The sequence below is a fragment of the Apteryx mantelli genome, chromosome Z, assembly GCF_036417845.1.
Source record: "Apteryx mantelli isolate bAptMan1 chromosome Z, bAptMan1.hap1, whole genome shotgun sequence".
NCBI lineage: Eukaryota > Metazoa > Chordata > Aves > Apterygiformes > Apterygidae > Apteryx > Apteryx mantelli.
This window is the reverse complement of record NC_090020.1, coordinates 1,509,705-1,528,617: the sequence shown is the minus strand read 5'-3', so window position 1 is coordinate 1,528,617 and position 18,913 is coordinate 1,509,705. Positions and strand designations below refer to the sequence as shown.

The following is an 18,913-nucleotide window of genomic DNA, read 5'->3' as shown; positions in this document are numbered from 1 at the left end:
GGCACGTTCTTGTCCTGTCTATATAATCTGCTAGAGATAAAGGATGAAACATTTATTTGAGAAGAATGTCCTCTTTTGCATTAAGGAGAATATTTTATCTGCATTCTTCATTAGCATTTCTGGAAAGATGCCATTGGACTGGAAACTAATTGTTTTGCAGAGTAGGTATGCACATTCGTAGTGCTACTGTCAACAAAACATAACCCTCCTAGGTGGATGCATTGATTATATGAAAAATGTTTTTACCACTCCCTGGAGCCTATTTATAACCCATACTGTTTCAAACCTGCCAACGGTGTTTTAATTATCGAAGATGTTCTAGTGTATTCAAACAATGCATAATGCTAATGGTAATTATCTCACATTTATATAATATCTAGCAGCCAAATGCATCTCAAAGACCTTTATGAACTTTTAGATGTCATGTGCAGCATATAGAAAGCCCTTTACTTGTGTAGTGAAATCTGGCACTTAGTTGTTGGAGTTAGTGAGTTTGGAAGAGAAAGTGAAAAAGAACTGAGCATCCCTTTGTTCATAGGATACAGAGAGAGAGAAGAAGAGGGAGAGAAAAAGGGCAAGTGAGGTGCAGTTCTCAAACTAGGATGTCCTGGACAGTGACAGGTCATCCTAATAGTTTCAGAACTTCATCATTTCTGCCCAGGTACATCCCTGACAGCAAACCATATATGCATTACTCCTTCATTTCAGAAAAATCAAGCTGTGTCAGGAATCACCTTCGAAAGACTGATCCTGTCACAGAGATGTGGAGATCTTACAAATACAGATGTGAAAATAGTCTCATAGTGTTGGGAAACAGCCCTCTCCGATTTGCTATGCAGGCTCCACTTTCCGCAGGCATATCAAATCCTGGTCTTGAATTTCAAAATCCTCCAAAACTCCCCCACTATCTTCATTTGATTCCATCCCTTACTATACTGCCCAGTGGTGCCTGTGCTTGGTTCCAGCAAGGCAGCCATCCCGGATTATCCTCTGGCTTGCTTCTGATTTTCTCTGATACTGCCTTTATGTATGGATTTCTCTTGCAGAAGAGCCTACATGGAGATCCTCTTCTTTTCCTATTATTTCTTAAGACACTCCAGTGGCAGGTCCTGCAGGGGGTCACCTGCCTGGAGTTCATTAGAAGGAAGGACAGTCAGGAGTGGATTTGACTGAGTCAGAAATGCTGTCATTTGATAGTATCCCTGTCCCATGCCTTTCCTAAGTCTCTTAAACTGCCTGCTTCTTAAGCAGAGATGACAGAGCACAGCACCTAGTATGAAGGTGTCCTGAGCCTGACACAGTGGTGTCTGTCACTTAATGAAGCTGCTAACATTAGAGTCAATATTTGTTTGGCTCAATCTTCTCCAAATGTATTTGCAAGAAAAAAATCCAGAGCTGTGCTCAGTGCAAACATTCCATAAACAAGTGTTGCGGGTAAAACATGAATCTGCTGCACCATATTTAAATACGATCAGATTTCATTGCACCTGGTCTTTGGCTGTATAAACAATGCATAAACAATATTGGAGTCACGGAGAACATTTTCCAGGTTGTACTGTATCTTGCATCATTTTACTCCCTTTCATCACTCCCTTTAGAACAAAATTGTGTAAAGCTTTAACTTTGATGCCAAATAGTGAATAACATTAGTTTAACCTGAGATTTAAAGCCAGCATTTCTATGCTCCAGAGATCGTGTCTCCCTGGCCTTTTGCTACCATGCAGCTAGGAACCAGAATTTTAATTTTATAAGCCATGCTTGACTAAACCCAGCACTAGGTCTACTAGATAATATTTGATTTGGAATAGTAAAAAAAGATTTAAAGATACACTGCTTTCTTATATCCCTTTGTATCATTTCACACCTCTGCACACATGCTTAGACTTTCTATTCAGAGGACAAGTTCAGATTTTTTTTCCACCATGGAATAAATTGAACCTAGCACTCTACAAAAGCTTACATTGTCTGTTCTTGGTTTTAATTACATGAATTTGTCCAAACAGGTAAATATAAAGCTGTTGTGACCTAAATTATTGAGCTAAAATTTAGAATGATGTTTCCTGCACTAATTACCTGTTCAGTGTCAGCAGTTTGTTGCAGAGATTGACCTAGCTTTTAAAAAGTATTTCTATTTGTTGGCTCCTCAGTTTGAGAGACCTATCTTAAAGGAGCCTTGTTTTCTCATTATTGTTACACAGCAATTTCTGGAAAATGCAGCTGTTTTGAATAATGACTACCCAAATCGGTAGCCATTTGTAAAAAATCTTGCCTACTGGGCATCACTCATGTTACTGATGGCCAGCGCATTTTTGGGGACAGGACTGGTATCTGCAGCAAGAGGGCATTTTTGCACAGATCTCCTTTGTTACTTTTCACCAAAAAATTTGATGCAGAATCCACTGTAAAAGAACTGAGTGCTGTTATTCATCTGTAAAGTACTTAGACAAAAAGCCACAGGAACATTAATGATAATCTTATTGTTAAGTATACATTTAATTTATGCGCCTCAAAACTGTATTGGCATTGAGATTTTATTTTTGAAACATTTCATCCCCCTATCTAATGCAATGTTGGCATCTGGAAAAAAATCTCCGAATATTTACTGTTGTTCTTAGAGTTCCACCTCCTGGAGTCCTGGGAATATTGCAGACCTCAGCCTTCATCACAGAAAAGATATGTTTCTAGCATTGACAGCTGAAGGAATAGGTAGAAAACAATTGTGAATCTGCAAAAAACCAAATTGAAATAAGCCCCCATGTTGCAAGGTTTTTTTAAGTGCCAATCTAAACATTTTTCAAACTGATACTGGGGGTACATTTTCTGAGGAAGTGGGCAGTGACACTAATGAGTTTTGCTAAATCTCTGCCAAAAGGAGAGAGCTAGAAAATGCAGCCTTTCATCATGCCTATAAAATGAAGAAGTGTGAAGTGAAATTATAATGAGGTGGTATTGTGAGCCAGGAGGATGCATCAGGCCAGGCCTTGTCAGGCCAGTGTGTTGATGAGTCTGAGTCCCAGGGTCAGCCCATCTTGGTGCAACTGCGATTAGACAGCCCCCATGTTTCGGGAATTGTCTGGACAGTGCTGCAGCTACAGGTGGTCCTGAATTAGGAGTCCCTGTTTCCTGACATAAGCACATTATAGTGCAGAGCTTAACATAGCATAGGAGTTGAGCGCTTCTGGACAGCAGTAATACCTACACTGTGCTGGGAGGATGGGGATGAAGCATATGGACAGTGACTAGGAAAAGCAGGTCTGCTGTAGCTGATTCAGATCAGCTGTTACTCTAGCATCAGGTGGTGTACTTATCTTCCAGTGTCTTCCAGGATCTAGACCATTACTGGTTCAGAAGTGTTGTCATAAAAGTGCTGTGAGCCTACATGTGACCATTACCCTTTGTCCTGCCTTAAAATTATAGGTGAAATCATTGATGGAAAATTGCCGTAAGGATTGGCTATAATGTAAGAAAGTATAATGGATCAGCACATCTTCTGGAAATATGTATCTTGCTCTTAACTGCCTCTCAAAGAGTCTTTTCATCTTTTCAGCATACTGATACCCACATCTATTCAAAGGATAACGTGAAACACCACTTTTTCGGTTTTGTCATTGTAATGCTTATTTATTCTGTGCTCTTTGTCCTCTTTGAAAGGTATTCAGGAGTCTCCAGTACCAAATGGGCATTCTCTCCCGGGTAGAGATTTTCTTCGGAAACAGATGCGAGGAGACCTTTTCACTCAGCAGCAATTAGAAGTGTTGGACCGAGTCTTCGAGAGGCAACATTATTCTGACATTTTCACAACAACTGAACCCATCAAACCAGAGCAGGTACTACTGAAAACATTCAAAATTTCTCAGATGTGCTTTCTGGTGGCAGAGGTCTCCTTGCTGGAAACCACCAAACTCTTAGTGCTCAGAATCTCTGTACGAAAACATGGCAAAGCAGGCATTGTATAAAGCTCTTCAACTAAGTGCATGGAAGTCCTGAAAGAATGAATTTTAAAAAATGAAGGAAATCAGCTGCTGTGTAAACATTAGCAAGTGTTTGGGTATGAAATTACACCTGATCTAGGCCAGTTATATCAAATGAGTGCCTAAAGAGTACCACAGCTTCTGATGCTTTTGTTAAATCAAAGGTAGGCTATGCAGCTAGTGAGAAGCAGATTTGCAAAACTCTACACCTAATTTTGGTTCATAGTTAGTATGATTGTGCACACAAATTAGATTTTTGTATCCAGAAATGGCTTATTAGGCATGTAATTGGCCATTTGCTGAGAGAAACACCCAATTAGTATGTGAAGGTAAATTAATTGCACCTACAAATTAGCAGTGTATTTCAGAAGGATCTGGCACTAATTTTCTGGAAAGTTCCATTCCTATTTCACAGACATACTACAGAAACACATGCAAAAATTGGTTAGTTATGTCTCTGTTCTCTAAGTTCTTGTTGTTCTAAAGCCTCAGCCTTTAGGTTTAGCCATGGGAGGTAGAAAATAAAATAATGCTAACAGTTTCAATATAGGTCTAACTTGCTGCATTTTCTATATTTAACAATATATTTGGTTATATTGTTAATCTTCAGTGTTCCTAATATTAGACCTGATTCTTAGCATGGTGTATGGGCTTCCAAAACTAGAAACACTGATTTTCCTTGGAGGAATCTGTGTATTTGAGGATCACTGGAAGATATCAGGAACATAGCAGCCTACTATTTTCGTGACTCCAGAAGGCAGGAATATGTATTGGCAGAACTTTTTTGAAAGATTAATGCTTATGCTGAAAATCATACAGTAGAGTAGAAATCCCACATACCTTTAAGCCCATGTCCCTCTTCTGTTATTTAATTCCTAGAGTCATAGAGTAATTTGTCTTTCACCTGGTTATTCATCAAATATTGGAGTAAAAGTTTGTGCTGTTTTTGTGATTTTCCTGGTTTGCATTTGTGAGAAACTCTACAAATCTGAGCTCAAATTGGAAAAAGAAGGGGACAATGCTGAGATCAATGTGAATTTTTTTCAAACCTCATTAGGAAAGTCAAACAAGTAGCATCTCTGAAAGGTGAAATGGCCTTCACATACCACTAGATGGTGATTATCCCATCCCTAATACCAGTGATATTGGAGAGGACAGGCACAGTACCAGCTCCTACAGTAAGCTCTTTCAGTATTGGTCACATAGAAGTTGTGTGGTGTTAGAGCTGTCCCTGTTTAACTTTCATGTCCCAGAAAAGCAATTACAAAGAGAACCACGATGGAAAAGGATCATTTCTTTGCTATATGTATTCTAAAGTTTGTGAGTTATGTGGAGTTTTAGTTCAAAGGACATAGTCCAGCAATGAATGTAGATAGATAAACTTTTTTTGGTTTAATAAGAAGAACAGAAGAATTAATACACAAAGTTTCTGAAGCATCCTGATTGACAAATATGGGCTATTCAGCAGTTGGTGGAAAGCAAGTATCTTCCTGTATCTAAACAAGCAGCTTTAACTAGAGTAGCTAAGTATCCAGAGAATGTAGATTGGAGATATGCCCCCCATTAATTTGGTAATCAGGGTGTTCTTGATGCTCTGAGATGCTAAACAGATGCTGAGAAATGTGATATCAGGAGCTGTGAAAGTTGAGAGCTGGGAAAGCAGAGTTGTCTTGCCTAGGCATTCATAAGTTTAATTACAAATGGAGTTTGCCAGTTATTTGCTTTTACATAGATTGGTGCATTCTCTGCTGGGCAATGGTTAAGGACTTGTGGTTATTCGGGATTAGCCTGTGCTTTTCAGTGACATTTACTGTGGAATTTTCACAAACATGAACAAGTGTAATTCATATGAATAGTTCTGATACACAAAGATATGATATGAATGCCACTGCTTACAGAAGCAGTCCTATTTTGCCCCTTTGAAAGTGAAGAAAAATTGTCATGAAACTGATTGAAATGGAAAATCTGCCTGGATCAATTAGTAAGGCCAAAGAAATCAGTTAGAATGAAAATACTGAAAACATTACTTAAGTGACTTGAAAGATCACATGCAACCAGGTGACATAGTAAACATAAGAACTGCACCCAGAATCTTAGGATGTCCAGAATGTCAATGAATTCAGAAGGTAGTGTATTAAGAGCAAAGTTAGTAATGGATATATGAAATACTTATCCATTCCTGCAGAGGAAAATAGGAATACATTATTCCTCTCTGTAAAGACGAGGTGTGGGGAGCAGTCTCATATGAGCTGCTTGTCCCTTGCTTATATATCACATTAGAAACGTGGTCTAGTTTCAGCAAGCTGAATATTGCTAATTTTACTCAGGCAAAAAACCTTCTTGAAGTCACTGAGCTGCTCCTCTAAGGAGGGCTCCTGGTATTCTACCAGAAGAGTTATGATTCTCTGGACATTAGAACAAGGAATTCCATTTTTCTCCCTGTTTTACTCCTCCTTTCTAATTCTTCCTCTTTGCTTGTGAGCTGGGAACATTGCTCAAAGGCAGTGGAGATTCCTCAGTGGCTGAGACTGGAAAGGCATAGAGCAGGATAAGGGAGAGATTTTTTTATTCGTGCCTTGATCATGGTGAGTTGTGGCATAGGGGCACAAGGTCCCTTCTACATGGGTAAGCATTTTGCAGTCTAGAAGTGCTCTGTCCCCAGCTGAAGACTAGCTCCTGTTGCCTGAATTCCTCCTTATGCATTTTCTGGAGAGTGTTGGGGCTTGCCTGCTGGATAATGTACATTTCCCCTCACACAGGTAGACATGTTGATGGGCCACGTCAAAGTGCTTGCTCATCAGCGTCAAACCTTTTACTTTGAGTGCTTCCAGTGCTTCCTTTACTCTTTTATCTTTAATGTCTTTGTTCCTCAGTTCTCATCCTTAGATAACCCCTAAGTTATCTCTTGCCTCAAAACCTGCTGTGTTCTTGAGAAACATTACTTGAGTTTTCGCATCTGCTGTGAGTGATGACTATATCTGTAGAGAAGCCCACAGGGAAAGGAACACTTGTCTTTGGAGAAGAGCTTACATGATGCTTAAAGAGAAGGCAACCACTGCACAGTGACAGGAAAATAAAATATCAGATAGTCATTCATTCAGAAACAGTGTCTATTTTATGTATTGAGTGAGGCAGGGATCCTACTGTGTGTTCATATAATTAAAGATTGTGTCAGACTGTATGCATCAGGGTGCAGAATTAAGGCATTTCCTATTATGTGCTTCATTTTGCAACCTAATGTTCTAGTGACACAGCTATAAATACATATGTGTGTATTCTTAGTGTTGGTATGTAGTGCCTGCACACATAGTGTGTGACAAAAAATTAATGGCAGGTGAATGCTGTGCTTGTTAAGTCAAGCAGCTGGGAGTTGGAAAATCTCAGACTGAAGGTTGGCTGCACAAACTGAATTGTTCTTTTGTGTGTACTTGTTATGGAGGAATAGTATGGGGATAAAAACAAGAATCAAAAAGCACACTGGCCTTCCTCTCTCCTACAAAAACCTGCTAAAAATATTAATTCATGTATAAAACGAATGCCTTTCCATCACAATTGTGCTCTTTTGTGCTCATTTTCTGCAAACAGCCCATGATTGATTTGTACTAGCTGCAAATGTTCACAGAAAACTGATTTCACATATTCCAGGGAACTGATTCTGAAATGCACATAACTGTGCATTTGCACAATCACACTTGCACTCCCATACTTCTAATGACTGATGGTCACCAACACCATAGAGTCCTTTGATCAGCCAGGACAAAGCAGTATGGCTTGAATGTCGCGTAATCCTCAGATCTCAAAGAAGGAAAGCATTCACATTGTCTACCTCTTGGACTAGTAACAGTGCCTGTTTTCCTTTTCATGCTCTTTTGATGTCTTTGGGGACAAGTCTTGTGGTTCCCCACTGTACTAACTGTACAGTGCAGTCCCTGTTGCCAACAAGGAAAGCTGTTTGCTCTACTAGTACAGCCTACTCGAAGACTTACCATGGAGCAAAGCTCTACTTGTTTAAGTAGTGGCTTTCGCCTGCCTGTCCTGATAATTGTGCTGTACAGATATGTTCATGACAGGCCACACTTCTCTGATCTGGCACCTCCCCTAGGCAAAATTTCAGAGTTTGTGTTTGCTGCACAAACAATTCAGTTTTTATTCAGAACTTGTACTTGTCCCATGTCCTGCCTATGCAGAGAACCATTCACTGAGTGGCATAATTTTCTATGCTTAGTCCATTAGGACCATCCAGCTAAAGGAACCGGAGGTATGGTTATACTCAGTGAATCTGTCTGTTTAGGTGTAAGACTGATTGTCCTGAAGTGGCTTCCTGCAGTTCCTGTCAAGTGCTCAGAAAGACAGAGAAGCTCTCCATAGTTCAGTGGGGAAAGACATCCCAGACAGATTTAGCTCGTGGCATCACTTGCATTTCCCTGGCTAGTCCCTAGAAGGCCTCACAGCACATACATGAGTCCAATACCAGTGAAGAGTTTGGTCTTGCCCACACCCAGAATAGGTTGGGCATGGTTTTCAGAGCTGGATGCACACCCCCCGTGTTACCTTGCAGGGGATTTTTTTCCTGCTTTTAGTATGTCATAGTATGTCATAGGGCTGGATTCCCAGGAACAATGTGGAAGAGCTGTATCTTAGTGACTCTGCTACCCAGACCTGCGCAGAGTCTGCCCATATCATGTGGGATTCATTGCACCCTGGTGAATCTACTTTATCCATATGCAAAAATGCCTTGCTTCCAGTATTTTTACCAAGACTCACAGACACATTCTGTGAGCCCATTCCCTCAAACAACCTGATATCCCCTTCTATAGGCCTCTGAATACCTATAGACACTTTCCAGCTGCATACACAGCAGTCTTACCTCCGTGAAACTGCTATATATGTGCACAAACCAACATCCCACCTCAACTCTGCCTCCTTGAGTCTTGCTTAAAATTGCTGTTGCTGCTTCTATTGATTTTGTTCCCTTTAGTAATGCTGGGTCTGATCCACCTCTTGTTTCACTGATCCCTCACTGCCCTTCTAGAATAAAACAGGGTGGAGACGGTGTAGAGACCAGAGGAAATCTATACCCGGGATTTACCACAGAGCGAGGACAGAATGTAACTGCATCTCAGCCTTCCAACCCTGAGGGCATACAACACCTAGTGAGGGTGTGTTTTACTTCAAGGTTGCTCTTCCTTCCCCAACGAAAAAATGGACTTTGCCAGGGCTGGGCAAGAATGGGACTTTCTTTTCTCCAGAATATCTGTGAATAGTTGATTCAAATGCATTTGTCATTTAAAGTATTGACAAAAGATGTTCCTGGAGAATCAAGATCTGGAAAATAGCTACTAACTCAACTTAAGGCATGAGGAGTTAAAAAATGATGCAGGAAAGCCCTGTCAAAATAGCTAAGAGGAAAGGTTAGGACCCACAGACCGATGTGTTTTTGGTAGCTGTGACAGCTGGAGTAATGCCTTTACAGGGGAAATTTGTGGAATGAAGTTTATGCAACAGAATCAGCTGGACAGAAGAGTCAGTTTATTAATTTCCTCAGAATAAAGAAGAAAATTATTTATGCTGGATTTCTGTCTATAATTGAAATGTAGTCTCTTGCATTTTCAGCTTTACGCATGGGTCCAATCGAATACTCACTGAAGCCAAACGGAATATTTCTATTGACTTCAATAGACTTTGGATCAGGGCCATAATGAGGCATAACTTGATGTGACCAAATTCAGCACTGTGTAGATCAGAGACTTAAGAGAACTGCTTGCTACTAATTGCAGGTAATTCCCAGGCTCTTGCTGATATTTTCCCATTAATTTCAGCTAGAGCTAAACTGAATATCAGTTCTTATATTCATTTCTGAATAGAATGGAGGTATTCTGGGTTTATATAAAAATCAGTAACCTGGCTAACATATACTAATGTTATGACATGCAGTATATGACATGCTGCTAATATTCATGACATGCAGTACAGATAAATCTGGATCCAGAGATAATCTCAGACAGATGAAATCTGGATAACTAATAACTGCCCTCCTCCCCCAAATATCTAGTAAATTGAAAAAAAAGAAAAAATACACAAAGTTAAAAAATGACAATCCTCTATTTTAGAATGAATTGAAATAAAGGAGTTCTCCGAACTGAAGAACAGAGAGATATAAATCCTTTTGAAAATGTTCAGTTTTTACTTTTTATAGCCCAAAATGAGCCAACTTTCAAAGTGGAAAGTTTATTTTTCCATGAAAGAAGATGTGTTGGATAGTGTCCACAGGAATACAGATGGTGAGAGGGCTAAGGGGTATAGTCCTCTTTACAATATTTAGATTTGATCTTCAGAAATAACAGGAAAAAGTCCAAGATGATGCCAAAAGCTATGACTCATTTTTTATGTGATTCATTCACTTACCTCAATATGGCCCTGATTCACTCACTTGAAAAGTGCAGTCATTAGAGAAGCAGAAAGGAGGAATGGACTATGGGACCATATATTTTTTCCTGATCCCTGGGATATGAATAACATGTTGTTATTCCCTAATAGACATGAACTTTGGGCAGACAGTGACTGTGAAGGATTTTCTTATAATATTAAAACAAAAATTTCTCACAAATGCATATATGCTTAGAATGACTATTGCTTGAATTTCATAACCTGCCATTCCAAGGGAAATTTTATCACTCTGAGTCTTGTAATGAGAAATATAGAGCTAATATTTATTGATATTTTACTAAAACTTTACCTTGTCCAATAACAGTGAACTAATTCATGGATATATTTACATGTTCAAAGTCAAATCTCTTCTTGATCTATCACCTGCATAAATGTATTGAGCATGTTAATACAAGTTCTTAGTGATAGCCTGTGCAACGAAAATGTGATAAATGAAAAGTGCATTAAAAAAGAAAAGCTCAACAAATGAAAACAAATGCTAAAATTAAAAAAAAAAAAACAACCTTCAGCACAAATCTGCAACCTCTGCAGACACACCTCTGTGTGTATATGAACGTAAAAATAGATTGTGCGAATCTTGCTCAGTGGCTGACCGGAAAAGTATACTCATAGCAGAGTGCTGTTTGGTAGTCTGGGACTTGATACAATATCCTCTCGATGCTTGGGTGCAGTAATAAGAAGCTATAGGTGGCAATCTGGGACAAACAGAGTACAGAATGAAATGTTGTGTCTGTGACTGAGTTATCCCAACATGCTTTCTTACCTACCTACCAAATCCTGTCTAAATCCACTGGCTCCTGATCCAACACCAACTGTGGCCAACAAAAGACTCCAGGTGACTTCTTATTGGATGAGGCTATGTGATGGCTAACACTTGCTTTTCACTTCTATATCTAGTCTATAAGAGGATTCTGATACTGTGCAGCTTTGTACACTTGAAAGGTTAGTGAGGTGAGGTATTAGCCATCCAGTGTATGGTAAGAGGCCCATGTCCTCCCAGAGAGCAGGCACATTCTCAGTTTTCTTCTTTTATTCATGTGCCCCAATTTTTCTTACCTGTGGAAACTGGTAGATTAGGGCAAGTAGTGGCAGGAATAAACCTGGGGGAAAAAAAAAAGCTTGAAAAATCAGTTCTGTGATTTTTACAGCTGTTCCCCCTTCAACTAAAACTATTTTTGATTCTGTCTGCGGCTTTATTGGTGGGAGGGGAAAAAAGCAGCTCTTAAATCCAGCCAAAGAAAGCACATCAGGAGAGAAAAACCTTCCCGTATTTACTCTCAGTAGACTATTAAACAACACCAGGCTATTAATTTGGCTTTTGAGTCTTCACTAAAACCCATAAAAGCGCACAGTTGTCAAATGGAGTTCATTTTAATTTCCTTTCAATCACAGTAAATTATTCAGGTGATAAATCAGCTGGGGCAGCCTCCTGGCTGTAATAGAAACCCTAATTCCTGGCTAATTATCCAGCCCATTGCTGCCAGCAGATCAATACCATGACAAAATGGAAAGGGCTGAGGGTCTGTGGTGGGCAGGGTGACAGAGTGATGGCAGCTGGGAGCAGTGACGTCCCTGTGACCCCTTCTGAAGTTCAGGGGTCACAGGAGGTTAAATGGTGCAAAGAGGTTCCCTATCACCCCCACCTTTCTTAAGGAAATGCATCCCCTCCTGGTCACTAACATATGCCAGGACCAGTGACGGTCTGTAGAGGCAACTGTAGCTCTGCTGCTCAGTGATGGCCTTTCTGTCTCTCCTTTTGTTATTGTGCTTTGCTGGGCAGGATCTGGTTGTGGTCCATTATGGGGAGAAGCCTCTATGTGCAGTCGTGTCAATAAAAGATAGCACCTCCTAGATTTAAAAAAAAGGGTGCAGTGCAGTGACTCATCTGTAACACAGGATATTTCCCTGTAAAAGGGAAACAGCTCTTTGGAAACTACAGTTACAATTATTTCCGTCTATCAAGATGGAAATTTTTCAAGAGCTGTTCAATGTAGAAAGTCCTTCAAGCACAGAGATGATGTTCCTAACCAGGGCCTCCAGTTAATGGGTGGCTGTCATCTCCCAGCAAAAATAACAGGGTTGTACTGTAGAAATATTGGGCTGGTGACACCGACAGAACAGAATCCTGGATCCTAAATGTCCCAGGGGCTCAGAATTCTGAATTTTCATTGACTTCTGGAAGTCGCACCTTCAGCACATGATATCCAATTGCTTTGTGTAGGATCCCTATTGCCTTTCACCATCGGTATGATTATTACTACAATTATATTTGGAAGGGCCAACAGGCAGTACAGGGCTAAGTGCTTCATACACTTATTGACTTTGAAAGAGTAACTTTCCTGAAGATCTTGCTATCTAGAGGGAGAAGACAGAAATAGGTTAGAAAAAGAAAGCAGTATCATCTGCAATGCAGATCAAGAGATAACAGAAGCATGCAGTGACTTCTTCATGGTATCACAGGGAGGCTGAAGCAAAGGCAGCTGAATCCAGTTCTCAAGTCTGACTCTCATGTCTGAACTCATCATCTTTCTATTCTGCTGCTGGAGAGAAGAATGACCCACCTCTTCCTTTGGCTCTGCTGTTTTAATATCAAAGAGAAGAGATACCTGCCACAGTATTTCTTCCTGCTGAAGGTCATCTTCAATGAACAGAAAGCATTTTATTCTAAAATAGTAATAGAAAACACAGCTTCCTTTACCAGCACCTCCTATTCACATCCTTGTCTCTCTACCCTCTCTTACAGATAGGTTTTTGTGCATGAGATGAAGCTTCTGAAAACTGTATAAAATTCCCTGTGTGTTACACCTTGTTGTGACATGTCATGTTGAGTGGTGACAGCCACAGCAGTCGGTGTGATATGAAACAGCACACCACAGCCTGATATATTGCATGACAATGGTGTTGTGATGGCTCAGAGTTTTCCAGGGAAACTAGAAAGACAGAAACCGTGTATCTTGGTAACATCCATCAGCATCAACGTTGCCTATCCAAAGAACACCCCACAACTTGCACAAACACACAGGGGTGTCTGAAACAGGAGTTGTAAATGACATGTCTGGTCTTTGAATAAGCAAAAGAAGTAGGAAGAAATCCAAAAGGGGTAATCTAAGACATATCTACCCTCTGCTTCCTGTGAGAGAGCAGGGGATATGCTATGTCCCCAGCTGGGTTTGATGTCGCTTTCTGTGGGGGTCCTTCCGGTTCATGAGCCTGTGGACGAGAAGTCTTGCTACACCTTGTCCTGAACTAGTGAGCAGTATGGTGTCAGAATTTCTCTCATAAACTCTTCAAAAAAGTATCTGAAAGAGGAAGAGTTTCCCAGATGCTTGTATTGCATGGTGTGCAATGTGCTGTCCACATTGTTCTTTCTAAGTACAAACAGCCTGAGTTTCATTTCTCTTTACTTGATGTACTAGCACAATATGAATGTATTTATTATTGTGTAAATAAACACACAGGCTGTCTGTTTTCTTTCTGTGTCCCTTTGTTGGAACCAGACTGCAGTGGGTCAGAGTCTGAAGAAATAGAAGAAAAAGCAAGCAAGAAAGAGTTACAGAGTCACACCTGTATGCTTCTTCCTCCTCCTAGCAGCAAAATGTGGGCAAATCCTTCTTATTTAGTTTAAAAAAAACAACTGAGGGGAGAGCAGCAGTGTCTGCAGCAGAGGTATGTGGTGGTAGAGATGTCAGAGTCTCTTCCATCCATAGTTCTGTAACTGTTCTCAGGAGAACCTGAGAGTGATTTCAGGGTATATTTAAAAGACTAAAATGTTCCCAATGCCAGTTGCTCTGTTGCAGAAGTCACAGTGACAGAGGCAGCCTTGGTTTATCCTTATATTGTTTTCCTCTGAGATTATTACATCTTACTTCCTGAATATTACCCCCCTTCTTGTATTGTTTTGCCTAGGGACAATATATGAGTCAAATGGGAAAGAGTGGGGGTCCATTTTTTACCCTGAGGAGTCCTTGCTGTCTCCCCCCTGCCCCAATCCCCGTGATCAGAATTAAAATAACAGCAGTGGCAGAGCGCTTCAGGGTATCCTGAAATAGATGGATAGATAACTCCTTCAGCAATTGTAATGCATTCCCAGATTTTACTGCCCTTTTTTCCTCCTGACTGCTCTCAGATATCACCACGCGTGAAAATATAAATTCTCAACGTAAAAAAAAATACAAAAGACCAACTCTGCTGTGTTTGGAAATCTAACATCTCCTTTGTCCTTACTTTTTTTCTCTTTGCTCTGTATGTCTCTGTACTGATGCAATCAGGAATACTTTTCCCTCATAAATGTTCCCCCTAGTTATCCTGCCACTCATGCAGACAGAGTTTCTATGACATGCAGCATGGTCAGAGCAGAGTAGAGGGCACAGTGGCTAATGTGTCAGCAGCTGGTGGCCCCTACTTCCCAGTCAAGCTCCCAGTGCTTCCACTCACAAGCAGAGCTAAACCAGTGAGAGCAAAGGTCCAATATTTTTGATTGAAGGCACTTAACATAGACTAGTTCCCTGGTGTTCAGGCACAGCTGTGGGCACCTCAGAAACTACAGTTCCCTTGAGCAAGTGTGTGAGGTGCTTTTTTCCTGAGGCCCTGTGTATTTGAGGATCTGGGCAGTGCTGGCTTAAATGGTGTTTGAAAATAGCAGGCTTAGCACCATTTCTGTTAAGTAACACAGACAGGGAATCTTTTGCCCACCCCCAAGTTTTACCTCACCACTTTGGCAGTCTGCATATCTGAAATAAAATACCCCTCTCCCTTGTGCTCACAGAAGTGGTGTTCCCATCTTGAGGACAAGGATCCTTTTAATGTGTGTGGTTTAGATAGCAGGGTTGTTCCTCCAGGTTTCAGCTGTGTTGAACTGCTTCCTAAAAATGCCCTGATGTTGCATTGTGCTAGTGAGACTGTGGGAAAGGAGGTATATGCGGCCCGCAGTCCTAGTGTTACAACACAAGTATGGTGAAGACAAGACACAAAAATGCAAGTGATCTCTTACAGGAGACCTCTTTTATACAGAGACAGCTTTTATAAGTGCTGTACAGAGGTGGGAAATTTTAGAAAAGCTTTCCCCTCTTGTTATTTTGACAGAAGTATCCGCATTTCCTTGAAATTCGGTGGTTGACTTTTAGCAATTTTAGTTCTTTGATAGTATTTTGCTGATAAATGACAAATTTTTCAGTTTACGGAGGGAAATCAAGTCTATCAGTTCAGCAGGTTTTAAATAAAAAACACAAATCTATCTTCAGCTGAATCTTTCTTCCCAGGTTTCATATCACCAGTAGATGGTTAATTGAAAATCTGTCATTTCAAAATAAGTCATAGACAGAAGCCAGGCAGACAGTGGACTCTGCCCATGAACTGAAGGAGAGCAGTGAAATACTCACCATCCAATTTTCAATATCACTTCAAGGTATAATTTATGAGTAAGATGAGTAGAATTATAATTGCTCATGCAGGAAGGAGGAAGATCATCCATGCAATTTATGGTATATATGTGATGTTCCACTTGTGTAGGAAAAAAATAGATATGGAACTGCCTTGAAGCTGGTTTTCTCAGTGGAAAAAGACATCATATAATGGTATCAGTCAGCCAGGATTACACAATAGCTAAATGGACCTACTTCCTTCCATTGTGTTAATCCTATGTGAGAGTAAGAAGAATCTATGAAAATACACACTTGCCTGTTGATTTAATCAATAAGGGGCCTGCTACAGATTAAATTTAAATGGAAGAGCTTTGCACTGGGACTTGATGAGTGGGAACAAAACTTCTTTTCTTAGTCCCTGATAAATGGGCATATCCCACAGGCTCTGAACATAACTTTGCAATTATCGATCATTTGCTTTGAATGCATCTGAATAGAATTTCCACCCTCTGGTGTGGAAACCACTCCTGTTTTAAGCACATTTTGTAGGCTTTGTCTACATGTATATGGTACTTTAAACAAGAAAGTAGGTTTCTTAGAATATATTCTCAACACAACTTGTGAATACTGGAGATCTTGATAAGCTAAAAGATTGTGAAAGGAGCCAGGATCTTCACAGTGGTGCACAGTAGTAGTACAGGAGACAGTGGGCAGTATTACTCAAATAGAAATAAGAGTGGTTCTGACTGGATATAAGGAAACACTTTTTTATTCATGGCAGTTTTCAAGGCCCGACTGGATAAAGCCCTAAACAGCCTGGTCTGAGCCTGTATCTGACCCTGCTTTGAGCAGGAGATTGGACTAGAGATCTCTGGAGGCCCCTCCCAACTGGAATTATCCTATGATTCTATGATTTCCTGCTACTTGCTGTGTCATTCCAGCTTTTATGATGTGACTTAGTGAAACTTTTGTACAGTTGCAATGGAAAATGTGAAAAGTGTAGCTGGGGGTGTGAGAGCAGAGGCTAATTCACACAGTATATAGATGAGATGAGGAGCTATCTAGGATGAAAGGCCTTTCTCCATCCATAGACTGTACTGTAGTAGGAACCTAAACAATTAGCTCAGAGTAGATACTGGATTTGCAGAAGAATGCCATTATTTTGGAAACACTGTCCAGTCTGGGTTGGTGATGATATCATTTGTTCAGCAAGGATGTGAATGAAACAACCTACCAAAATAATCGTATGATGACCACAGAGCAATTGTAGAGCTAAGCCACTTCCAGAAAAAAAGCCAATTTCAAAAATCTTATCTGATTATCTGAACAACAGCTGCTTAAAAGTCTGGTGACAACAGAATTTGCTGAAATTAAAAAAAAAATTAAATCTGAAATGAAAGAAACTCTTATCTTAAGAGAGTGGCTTAACACATAGGGGAAGGTTTCAGCTCTGCTCCTCTCATCTAGAAAATATAATTAAATAACAGCAACCACAAAGAAACAGAAGTTTTCTTTGTTCATTCTCCATATTGCAGGAGTCAACTTCGGTCTCAGATCTGACACCAATTTCTGAGTGCAGTTCAGACAAATTGCGTACAGAGACATGTTTAAAGAGCTAAAGGAGAATTAAATATTCAACAGAAGTTGGAAGTTATGGTGGGGCTGAGAGAGTATCTAAGGCCTTCTTTTGCCTTTGAAAATTTTCCTAATCTTTCTATACCCCAACTTTTGCTATCTGTGAAGTGGGAATCATCTAACTTGCCTTCTTTATGGCAGTGTTGGGAGAGGTTTAGCCTGGTGACCTCTATGGAGTTCTTTGGGATCTCAGAAATGCAAACAGGGGCATGAATTAGGGGGCATGTCTACAGTTTATTGAAGTGAGCTGATCACTTACCAAAATGTGTGGTGCTGAATGGAGTCAGACAGAAAAACTGCATTTATCAAGTACTGTATTTGATTAAGAATGTTTTACCAGTTATAAATACCTGGATAAATAATTAAAATACATAATTAAATCAAAGATAAAATTAAGGTAAACAAGAAATTGTCATCAAATTATGTGGCTGATGAATGTTTTCAAGTATTACCACTCCTTGATGTTTTTTTGAAATACTTACACTGTTGGAAATTTGTCTCAAAGTCACAGATCTCACATCCACATTTTCATTAAAGAGAACAGTTTTTCTCTGGTCCTTGTGATTATAGAGAAAAGTTTGAAAATATGACCCCAAAACAGACTGCTGACATGAAAAAGATGGCAGAAGGGTAGTTGTCAGAGTGGTAAAGATTTTCTGTTAATATAAAACAATGGTATTCCCTTTCAGTTTTCTGAGGCTGTTTTCTGATTAAGTTTTAATTTTTGTGTCTTTAAATATGCCTTTGAAGCACCTGGAGTTCTTCAGTGTAGCTGACACTTTAGCAGCAAAATGGTGATTATTACAATAGTAGCATCTCTAGTTGAACCTGTCTTTCTAAAAGAAAACGTTTCACTGAAACTGAAATGTTTCATGTAAACCTGCTATCTTCAATGGCATTTTTTCCACCCAGACTGTGGATATCATCCTGCTTGTTGAGGTGCAAAGTCTCTCTATCTTGAATGAGCATCCTATAAGTAACACGCTCTTTCAGCAGCCTAATTCTGTATCACTGGCCCCAGAGATATTTCCTATCAGCCCATTGATTTGAAGGACTTACCACATAGCTCTGTGCGCTTCTAGACCCTTCTATCTCACCTAAAAGAGTACTCAAGATGTTTTGTTGTTTTGTTTTCTGCACTGGTGTGAAAACAATTTCTGACATTTCTAGGTCGTTTCTGTGAAACAGAACAGTTATACAGAAAGATGTGGTAGGAAGGGTGTCATCTGTAATGTGTGGTCTCTCTTGGTATTTAGCCATTATCTTCTGTGGATTCAGTCTCTGTATAATATAGACAGTATTATGAAAGGAGTTATTTGATGATTATCTTAGACAACATTTGTGAACTACCTTGAGATAGTTCATCTGAAAGTGTTACGAAAATACAAATGCTGTTTTTATATTTTTGCACAAGTCATCTCAGACGTAAGAGTAGTCAGTGCAATGGATTTAGAACATTTGGCAATATTGATGTAAGCTTCGTAGACATTCCCTGTGTGA

General features: G+C 39.9%; 1 protein-coding gene across 1 annotated transcript in view; it reads left to right on the top strand.

The window, feature by feature from the left end:
• Positions 1-18,913, top strand: part of PAX5 (paired box 5) — a 172,849-nt gene that overhangs the window by 53,929 nt on the left and 100,007 nt on the right. Inside the window, exon 6 of the mRNA XM_013946218.2 lies at positions 3,652-3,827. Coding sequence (XP_013801672.1) covers positions 3,652-3,827 — 176 coding nt within the window. The remainder of the gene's footprint in view (positions 1-3,651; positions 3,828-18,913) is intronic.